Source organism: Chrysemys picta, unplaced genomic scaffold, assembly GCF_011386835.1.
Source record: "Chrysemys picta bellii isolate R12L10 unplaced genomic scaffold, ASM1138683v2 scaf219, whole genome shotgun sequence".
Classification (NCBI taxonomy): domain Eukaryota; kingdom Metazoa; phylum Chordata; order Testudines; family Emydidae; genus Chrysemys; species Chrysemys picta.
The window spans coordinates 75,558-86,284 of NW_027052926.1; the positions used below are offsets into that span (position 1 = coordinate 75,558).

Here is a 10,727-nt window from a genome sequence, read left to right on the forward strand (position 1 = left end):
ATGTTTTGTTGTTACCCTTTATGTCTCTAGATAGTTTGATCTCGTTTTGTACCTTGACCTTTCTGATTTTGTCCCTACATACTTGCGTTATTTGTTTACAGTTATCCTTTGTAATTTGACCTAGTTTCCACTTTGTGTAGGACTCTCTTTTGATTTTTAGATCATTGAAGATCTCCTGGTTTAAGCCAGTGTGGTCTCTTGCCAACCTTCATTGCTTTCCTGTGCAGTGGGATAGTTTGCACCTGTGCGCTTGATAATGTCTCTTTGAGAACTTTCCAACTCTTCTGAACTGTTTTTCCCCTTAGACTTGCTTCCCATGGGATCTTACCTAGCAACTTCCTGAGTTTGCTAAAGTCTGTCTTCTTGAAATCCATTATTTTATTGTATTGTTTTCCCTCCTACCATTCTTTAGAATCATGAATTCTGTCATTTCATGATCACTTTCACCCAAGCTGCCTTCCACTTTCAAATTCTCAACCAGTTCCTCCCTATTTGTCAAAGTTAAATCTAGAACAGCCTCTCCCCTAGTAGCTTTCTCCACCTTCTGAAAGAAAAAATGTCTCCAATACATTCCAAGAACTTGTTGGATAATCTGCCCTGCTTTGTTATTTTCCCAGCAGAGCTCGTCTTCAGTAGTGTAGAGTGGCTGTAGACACATGTTCTGTAACCTTGCTCAGAGGAAGTCTAGATGATGCTGTGGTTAAAAACACCTGAACCCCATCTCCTCAATTGCTCCACCTTTGCTATCACTGGTGGAATTGCATTGCTTGCGGGGATGGGTCCCAATTTTTCTAGTGCAGAGAAGGCGATGGTCAGGAATGTATACGGTGGTGTTGGGCAGAATTATTATCCCCCTAGTGCTGTGCTGTGTGTGGCTGAGTGTGACCCTGAAGGTGTCTGACCTGCTTTTAATGTTACACTTCTTTTGACTTACCTGAAAGTTGGTTTGGTGCTTGTGAAGTCTGGGCCTGATCCAAAGCCTGTTGAAGCCAATGGGCGTCTTTCCATTGACGTCAGATCGGCACCAAGCTGTCACCTCGAGGACCACGAGTTCAAATCCCCTCCTCAGTTGTCTCCTGCAATTAGCTTTAGGGACAAGACCAAGACTAAAACTATGGGAAATATTTACATAAATGATGGACTGTCTCAGAGGCCATCTAATGCCTGGCACCAAGAGTCAGTATAAAATGCGTAGATCTGCCGGGCCCTGCTAGGGTGTAGCCGTCCAGCTCTCTCTTTACCCTCTCAGGGGTGTCTCCAGCGGGTACCTGAGGGGGTTTGAGAAGTGCCAACACAACCCCCTCGGAGCACCCCCTTCCTCCTACAGTTGGCCCTGAGTCGTGCCTCCCTCACTCCTCCTCTTTACTCCAGAACAACGGAAATTCACATGCAAGAACTTTGTTAACGTGGAATTAAGGTTGCAGGTGCTCAGCCCTGCCCTGGGCTCCCTGTGTCCTGAGAGTGTTGAATTCCCAGAAGTCAAAGGTTGGCAAACCAGGATATGCCGACGTAGAATGATGCTTCCCACGCAACTCGAACTCTGCCCCAGTGGGTCTGGGAATAGGAACAGGGAATAGACCAGCACCAGGCCAAACCAAACTCACCCTTGTCTGTGTGCCCAGCACCACCCCAATCAGCATTCCTCTTCATGCCATCCACACTGTTCTGTGCAGGGAATTGCTGTCGATTGGCAGGGTGTGAGGGTGAAGTCTGTGGTCTGCTTGAAGGACCCATTTGGGCACAGACCGAAGGGGGCAGAGTTGAGGTTGTTTGGCCTGAGTATCCATAGCCCAGCATTTCTTAGTTTGCTAGCCTTTAACTGTTGAGTGTTCAGTGCTTCCATTCTGAAGAGACAGGAAAAGCACAAGTCAGTGCTGACCTCGTACAATGGTAACGTTTTTTGCATGTGAATAGTGGAAATCCAGGGCAGCTGCATTGTAGACTGATCTGTGCACCAACCACCTCACTGCTAGGGAAGAGTAAGGTGATGACTGTTCCCTTTGGATAAGAGTCCCCCGTATCTACTAACTACGCTGAAGCCCTGCCTTGTGAGAGATGCTAATATACTCTCTCTCTTCTCCTCTGCACAGCAAGTGACCAAGGATCTAGTGGCTCTGACAGATCTGCCAAGGGTAAGTGAGGGGGGCTCTAGCCTGGGGGTTCACTGCTCTCACTGAGGTCTCTGGAGAGAGACACCTAGTCCAAGTCATTGGACCCTGAGTCTCACTGGCCCATCCCCTCTAGCAAACCAGCCCCACGGAGCAGAACAAGGGAGTTCTGGATCTCTTATTTCCCTTTTATTCACACAGGTTTGCAGCCAAAGCCCCCTTGTTTTCTCTGCGATGAATTTAGGTGTGAAAGACTCTAGTGAGAGGGGTTTCTCTGTGGCTGCTGATAGAGCATTGGGTGAGATTTGTAATGATAAATCCAGCTGCTTCAGAGAACAGTCTCCAGTGAACCTGCAGGAGGGACAGAGCCCAGCAGCTGAGGCTCCAGGAACACAGATCTCTGACACTGGAGCTAAAAGCTTTGTCGGCGGGGTTAGAGATTTTGTCCACTAAACATGGAGCCACTAGGGTGACCATCCATTATGGCAGGTTCCCTTTAATAGACGTTGCCTGTGTTTAACTTCTGCAGCTTAACAGAGCCTGTTGGAGTCTGTGCCACAACCTGAGGGGACCCCAGAGAGGAAGATGGATGAGCTCTGCTCTGTCTCCCTACAAGAGCCAATCAACCTCTCCCAGCTTTTCTCTGGCACTTGGAGTGTCCCATGTGGGATTTCTGGCCTCATTTATCTGCTCACTGAACCACTTTTTACCTTTTAGATGTAATAGTTTTCTGTAATAATGTTTTATTTGCACAAAATAATTTCCAAAATGTTAATGGATAAACTCTTTTAGTAAGAGTTTAGTATTTGCTAGCATTTAGTGTGTGCACTCAATGCTCTACGCTGCGCAGTGCTGTTTGCACACTCTGTACGGTATGCTAGATATGTGAGCAGTAACTGCTTGTGTGTATATGGTGGGGGACCTATTTTTTTTCTGTAGAATTTCATGATTGTAACATGGTAAATGGCCTGGTCTACTCACAGCTGGTAGCACTGTTGCTATCATCAGCGGAGGAAGTCTGCTGGACAGGAATAAGTGTCTGCATTTAGTTTATAAGTGCCTCTAATGGCCTGTTCACCATTTGTAGAGCCATAGAAATGCTGGGCTAGAAGGGACCTCAAGAGGTCACTGGCAAGACCAAGTAAACCAAGACCATCCCTTGTCACACCCCAATGGCCCTCTCCCTCAAGTCCCCTGGGAAGGCAGATCAGTATTGTATGTTGCTAACGCTGGTGCAGTATTCTGGGAAGGGTTAAAGGTGTGAGTGAGTGGGGAATGGAAGGTTCCTTTGCAGGTTTCAGGAGGCCAAAGGAGGGAGAGAGAGACAAGGGAACGGGTTAACTTGACACTCCAGCTAGGCCTGGATAAGAGGTTGACTCCAGCCCAAGGTCACTGCACACAACAGATTCTCTGCTACCTGCCAAGAAAGAGGGGGGCCGAGCTTCCAACCCTGCCCTGCCATAAGAAAGGAGACTCGCAGAACAGAAACTGCAGGGGCTGCGAAAACGAGGGAGACTGTGAAGGTCAGCGAATGGGAGAACAGCCGTCTCCCATCCCCTGAAGCCGGAGTGTTTTGGGGAAGCTGAGGAAGCCACAGATAACCGGTTCAGACTGGGGCAGAGAGCAAAAGCCCTCTGGAACACCTAGGGTAAAAACCCTCCCGAGAGCGGAAGCAAGTTGGAGATTTACAGCGGACCCCGGACGACCTGTGCCCAGGGAAGAACTCCCGTCCACCCTTCCCCCCGCCTTCTTCTTACATTACACCCAGAGTTGGGTTGTGCGTGTGGGAGTATGGGTTAGGGCTCAGGCACTAACGTTTCCTTCCTTCCTTCCTCAGAGTGACGTGGGAAACACGCAGCACTCTCCGCTGTTATTTTCTTAATAAAACTTTAAACTTAGTTACTTGGTGTGCTCTCTTCATCTCCACCCCTAAAAATCCCGCTGCCTTAGACTGATCACCTAAGGTCTCTGGCAGCTTGGTAACATAAATCTGTCACACCCTGACAGATGTTTGTCCAGCCTGTTCTTAAAAACCTCCAATGATGGGGATTCCACATCCTCTCTAGGTAACCTATGTGACTAAGTGGGATATTTTCCTAATGTTGCGTATGTATACTGTGTGTGCCTCAGTTTCCCCCATGTGCTGCATGTCTAACCAAGGTGGGAGGAGGGGTGTCTCTTGTTGCAGAGGACCAGGTGTGACTCAGTCTAGCAGCCTGGACCCCAGACCATAGTCTGGACACTTTGTAACTTAGCAACTGATGACCTGAAGGCCCATCCCAACTTGGAGCCAGCCAGTTATGGGCAGCAGAGAGAACAGAGAGCTGAAGAGAGAGAGTCACCTGGAGATCTGTTTGCCTGGGAAAGAAGACAGAGGATGGCGGCGGGGCCTTGGAGGGGATATAGGAGGGACCACAGGAAGGAGGAGTCACTTCTGGGCTGGGAACAAGGAGCCGCCTGAGCCCACCTGGGTGGGGACAAGCCCAGCAGGATGGTGCTGAGAATTTCTTGCTCAAGGCCCCTGAGAACTTCCTGTGTTAGGTTCAGACGTACAAGAAGCCCTTCTGTTTTGCACCAGCTGGGAGTCGATGCAGGCCAGAGACGGGGGGGCTGCATTGTTTCTTTTGGGTGTGAAGCCTCCAGGGGTCCAGTCCAAGTAGACTCACTGCGGCGCGGTCACAGCGAGGAAGGCATGCTGAAGGCTCAGAGGTGTGGTACTGGGAGGTGGAGGAGCCTACGGCTTAAACCCCAAGCAGCAAGTATGGTCAATACATTTAAGAGCGGTTCCTCCCATGGGTTGTGGAAGCTGAGAGCGCATTTGCCTGTGGGTCTGCGGCAACCTGTTCCACAGATTGGCTATCCTCATAGAAAGTTTTTCTTAATGTCTAAGCCAGGGGTGGGCAACCTTTTTGTCCCAAGGGCCACATCGAGGTTGCAAAGTTGTATGGAGGGCCGGGTAGGGAAGGCTGTGCCTCCCCAATCAGCCTGGCTGCCCCCTCCCACTTCCCGCCCCCTGACTACCCCCCTCACAATCCCCAACCCATCCAAACCCACCCCCTGCTCCTTGTCCCCTGACCTCCAGAGACCCTCCCTGCCCCTAACCACCCCCCCGGAACCCCACCCCCTACCCAACCCTCCCTGGCCGCCCCGCCCCTTATCCACACCCCTGCCCCCGGACAGACCCCCCGAGACTCCACGCCTATCCAACCCCCCCCCGTTCCCCGTCCCCTGACCGCCCCCCCCCCAGAACCTCCACCCCATCCAACCGCCCCCTGCTCTCTGTCCCGTGACTGCCCCCCGGGACCTCCTGCCCCTTATCCAACGCCCTGGCCCCCTTACCATGCCGCTCAGAGCAGCAGGAGCTTGCAGCCTCGCTGGAGCTAGACACACTGCCCCGCAGAAGCTCACAGCCCTGCACCCTTACCATGCCACTCAGGGCAGCAGCCCGGATGGAGCTAGGCGCGCTGCCCTGCTGGACTGCGCAGACCCACCTGAGCGCTGCACGGGCGATGGCATGGCTGTGGGGGAGAGCAGGGGAGGGGCCAGGGGCAACCTCCCTGGCTGGGAGCTCAGAGGCCAGGCAGGACGGTCCTGCAGGCCGTAGTTTCCCCACCCCTGGTCTCACCTAAATCTCCGTCACTGCAAAGCATGCTGATTTCCCCCCTCTTCTATTTTCAGTGCAGCTGGAGAGGAGTTGATCTCAGTCCTCTCCCTAACAGCCCTTAACTTATAGGAAAACTTATCAGGTCCCCTCACAGTCTTCCTTTCTCAAGAATAAAGATGTCCATTTTTTTAACCTCCTGTCTTGCATACGACACCTTTGTTAATACACTGCAGAATGATATTTGCCTTTTTCACAATAGCCGCACATTGTTTACACATACTCAGTTTGTGGTCCACTGGAACCCCAGCTCCTGTTCTGTAATATTGGTACCTAGGCTGTTTAATGTATTTCATTTTGTCCTCCTGGCTGAAATATTTGCACTAATCAAGATAAATTCAACAAAGATGGTTTCAGACCAATTCTCCAATTCGTCAAGATTGTTTTGAATTCTAATCCTGTCCTCACAACTGCTGGCCGCCCTTCCCAGCTTGTTCGGGCCTGCAGCATTTCTAAGTACACTCTCCACTAGAGCATCTAAATCATGAATGAAAGGGTGAAAACTGTCAGAGCCAGGACCGACTCTTGTAGGACCCCACTAGCAATGTTTTCCCAGCGTGAGAGTGAATCATTGATAACTACTGAGAGTCTTTACAGTCATTTCATCTAGACCTGAGCCATAAACAATGTAGACCAACCTATGTGAGATATAGATGCAGCTGTGGGTTCCCATTCCTTCTGCTGCTGTCTCTGAACCGGGTATCCAGTACAGGAGGGGAGTTTGTACCTTTACTCTGGCTAAGCAGAATAACCCCTTCCCTCCTGTAGCATCCCCTGGGTGTGTGTGTGGTCCCTGTGGGGCTGCCCCAATTCCCCTTCCTCACCCTGCTCAGTGGAACAGATTCGGTTCCACTTGCCCCAACTGAGAAGGAGAGTGGTCCCGGAGTCGGTGCTTTGGAGGTGCAAGATGAGCCAATGCTTGTGTAGGATCTGCACAAAAACAATGCTAGGCACTCCCCCTGCTGGCTATAGCTGCAGAGAAACAAGCCTGTCCTCCCAGAGCCAGGTTGGGACTAGAGGCTGTTCTACAAACACGGCACCCCTCACCCCAACTTTACCCCACCTGTTCCCCACTCCTTCAGTGACTTTACCCAGTGCAGGGGGATCATTTGCTGGGTTTTGCCAGCGTAACCCACAAAGTTTTAGGAAAGAATTGTTATTGATTAGAACAGGGGGCCGGGAGCCAGGATTCCTGGATTCTGTTCCCATTTCTGCTGCTTCCACAGAAAATCAGTCATTTTCCTCTCTTTGTGCCTTTATCCCCATCAATAAAATGGAGCCAACAATGCTCTAGAAGTGCTAGGGATTATTGTATTGCAGTTGCCAAGGTTAGGGCAGGCTGCAAAAGGGAGAGCAAAACTGGTGGTTAACACTGAGGTTAAACTCACCAACCTGTCATAAACTCTGCTTCTCATCCCCCATGCTGGTTATCGAGAAGCTGAAAAAAGAAATCACATTGTGTTTCAGTTTTCTGGCTCCCAATCAGCCCCTAGGTCCAGTACAGTGAAAGTTATTTTAAAACTCTGCTCGTTATACAAAATATTCTGGTAACCCCAAAGGGTCATCCACAGTGCCAGGTCAATATTAAGTTGGATCTTACCCAAAATACCACGCTGCCAGGCAATTCTTTAGTGTGTAAAATGATAGGTTTATTGTAAGGAAAAAAGAAAGACAAGAGTGTTAAATGATAAAGCACTCAGATACATACAGCGACTTCAAGGTCCATATATCAAGTTCTTAACAGTACTAGGGAATTCACTGGCTTGAAAGTCCCTCTGGATCACATCCACAGCTTGGATGGGTCATTCAATCCTTTGTTCAGAGCTTCAGCTTGTAGAAAAGTCACTCCAGAGATAAGGAGCAGGAATGATAAAATGGAGATGATGCAGCTGCCCTTTATATTCGTTTTCCAGGTGGCTTGTACTTCCTGTGTCCCAACTACAAACTAACAGCACATGGGCATGGAAAAGCCTTAGGGCTTGTCTACACTGTCAAGTGAACGACAAAAGTTTTGGTGTTCACCGGTGCTTAAAAAAAACCTTTATAAAAGACGAACATTTTACCAGTCAGCAGTATGAATGCCACGTTGTCAGCAGGAGCCCGGTCCTGTCAACAACAATAACCCCACTCATAGGGGGTGGAAATTTTTTGTCGGCAAAAGTGCCAACAAAAAAAGTTCACACTGCCAAAGTTTTAGCGGCGGGGTTGTGTTGCTAAAAGCTGGGGAGTGTAGACAAAGCCTTAGAGTCCCCTGTCTATAGACATGGCCCTACAAGTCCTGCTGAGTCATAAGGTGTAGTCCCTGGCCTTTCAATGGGTTCATTGTACAGCTGATGACCCTTGATGGGCCATTGAAGAGGCCAGGCAGTGCTGATGCCAGTCTGTGTGTCGGTGTCACTCAGAAACACAGCACAAGTCTGGAAACACAGATATGCCCTACGTATCTATAACTCGCACTACAAAGGTGATACAAACATATAAATAAGATTATCATACTTGGCAAATGATAACATTTTCACAAATACCTCACATGGCATATCTAGCACAATTCATCGCAATTGTATCATACTGGTATCAACAATATGATAAAGTGCCTCCCACATTCCACAGCATCACAGTGCCCCCCATCCACCTGGTTAGCTCTAAAGGAGGTGATCTCCTTATAGGTTTTGATGGACAGGCCTGGGTTCTTCTGGATCCTGCCCTCAGCTCAGTGGGGTTTAACTTCCTTATTTTCTTCCCGTATGAATTTATTTGGCGGTGCCTCCATCCCCTGTGCCCCTTCCTGGCAGGATCATCAGGGCAGCTTAGGAGGGAAATTCTAACACCAGTGTAACCCCCACTTACCTGCCAGATATTTGGAGGCTCCCAAGAAATAACACACACAATTCAACACAGTAATTATATTAACCAAGAGGTAAATATAATGTAACTGGTTAAAACACTATTCTCAGGGTCATTGGTGCCCATGCTGATAATACACCTGAATTTCCCCAGGCACGTGACCTGATATAGCAAATGTAAAATTAGTGTCTTGTTGGTACATGTACTTTGTAGGGGCCCTTCGTGACCTGTGACCACGAGATCTGTGCAGCTGTTAGGAATGTGGCTGACTGGGCTCAGTGCTGCCCAAGTGACTCACACGGGGATAGGGTGATAAATCCCTCTGCAGATTTATAGGCAGCAGCAAAAGTCTCTGCTCGGACCCCAGGGAAGCACCAACAGCCTCTAAGGCTCCCAGCAGCTTCCCAGCAGCAGCTGGCGACCAGCCGGGAAGTGTGAAAAATCAGATCGGGGCGGGGCGGGGCGGGGTGGGGCGGGGGGGAGGGTAACAGGTGCCGATATTAGACAAAGCCCCAACTATTGGTACTGTCCCTATAACATTAGGACATCTGGTGCCCCTGGCAGCAGCGCCTGGTAGGGACAGAGCCCCCCCTCCCCCAGCAGTCTGGCCCTTTCCCCAACACAGAGCCCACTGCACCCAGGGGAGAACACAGAGTAGTGCAATCTCCATTGATACCCCCCCACACACAAGTAGCAGGGCTTTGCCCCCGCTATTCCACCCCCAGGAAAAGCAAAGGGTGAGCTGATGGTCCCTCTAGGACCAGCTCCGAGCACCCAACTTTCATGAGTGTCGGAACCCAGCAGCACACACACAGAGGTGCATTGAGCACTTGGGCTATGCGGAGCCTCCGCTCCATTGCTCCTACCTTTGCACCATGTTATTGGTTAACTTGTTTTAATCAATTGGAGTTACTTAATTTTTTTAATTGTCCAAATCTACTAAAAAAAAAAATCATCAGTCCAGAATATTCCCACCAATACGTAACATTCCCAGGAGCAATTCCTAATAAAATCAAAACTGCAACATAGTTCAGTCATTTCTTTGCTTAAAGCACCTTCATTTTCCGCTCTTCCACCTTGCTAGGATCACCGCACCTTCATGCCCCTATTTCCTTTACTGTGGCATCTTGTCTGTCAGTTTCACACATTCCAGAAAAATCTCTCCCCGTCCGCCACTCACCCATCAGCGCGGATCTCCCCAAAGCACCTGGCACACAGCTGTTAATCTGCAGCTACTCAGCGTATAGTCCAATGGCTGCTCTCTCCTCTCCGCTGACAAGAAACCTGACCAAGTGCCTTTGCTACAAACCAAGTCTGGGATTTATTGGTTTGATTGGAGCCTGCTGGGGTGTCCGGCCAGAGTCAATACAGCCTGCAGAAAGAACACAGCCATGCAGCCGAACCTCCCACTGCATCACGGACAAGCTACCCTGATTTGAACTCTGGGCGAGGGAGAGTCCGATTACCAATGGAGTTGCACGGGATGAGCAGTACCCAGTGCATTCTACTCTGTGCCCTTGTGCCTGGGGGCTAGGGAGGGGGAAAGAAAACAAACAGGTGCTCTGACGACACTCAGTTCAGCGCACTTATGACACGTCTGTTTTCCACTTGTTTTACATAATCCCATAGCAGATATTCCATCATCTTGCCTGGGATGGATGTCAGGCTGACAGCGTATAATTACCCACATCACCCCCCTTCCTCCCCATGTTCCCTCCTGCCCCTTGCCCAGCATGGGGCAGGAGCGGTGACTGCGGGCGGCGGGGGGGGGGGGGGGAGGGCTGTGCTGGTGGAGGGTCCCGCCGGAAAAGGGAAGGGTCGGAGGGTGGAAGGGAAGGCTCAGTCAGTCTGCCCTGGCAGTCGAGATGGGGGGCACTAGGACCCCACGGGAGCAGTTGCTGCAGGGAGGCAGCATGGAGCTGGCGGAAGAGGAGCCAGGGATGCTCTGCTCCAGGGAGGCAGCTAGAGAGGCCGGCGTGAGGGGGCGGGAGGTGGGGCCGGGGGTGGGGGGAGGGGGGAGAACACCTGGCCCCAAATATTGGTGGAGCTGGGCCCCTGGACTCTGAATATTGCTGGTGCCTGGGCACCACATGGAGATATAACTCACCGCCTAT

At 50.4% G+C, this 10,727-nt stretch overlaps 1 protein-coding gene across 3 annotated transcripts in view; it reads left to right on the forward strand.

The window, feature by feature from the left end:
- Positions 1-4,006, forward strand: part of LOC135978350 (class I histocompatibility antigen, F10 alpha chain-like) — a 35,467-nt gene extending 31,461 nt beyond the window's left edge. For 2 of the 3 annotated variants that reach the window (XM_065579301.1, XM_065579305.1), the window contains 2 exons: positions 2,091-2,132; positions 2,638-4,006. In XM_065579301.1, the coding sequence (XP_065435373.1) occupies positions 2,091-2,132; positions 2,638-2,642 (47 nt within the window). In that variant the 3' untranslated portion in view covers positions 2,643-4,006. The remainder of the gene's footprint in view (positions 1-2,090; positions 2,133-2,637) is intronic. The other variant, XM_065579307.1, reaches the window with a different exon arrangement.
- The last annotated feature ends 6,721 nt before the right edge of the window (positions 4,007-10,727 follow it).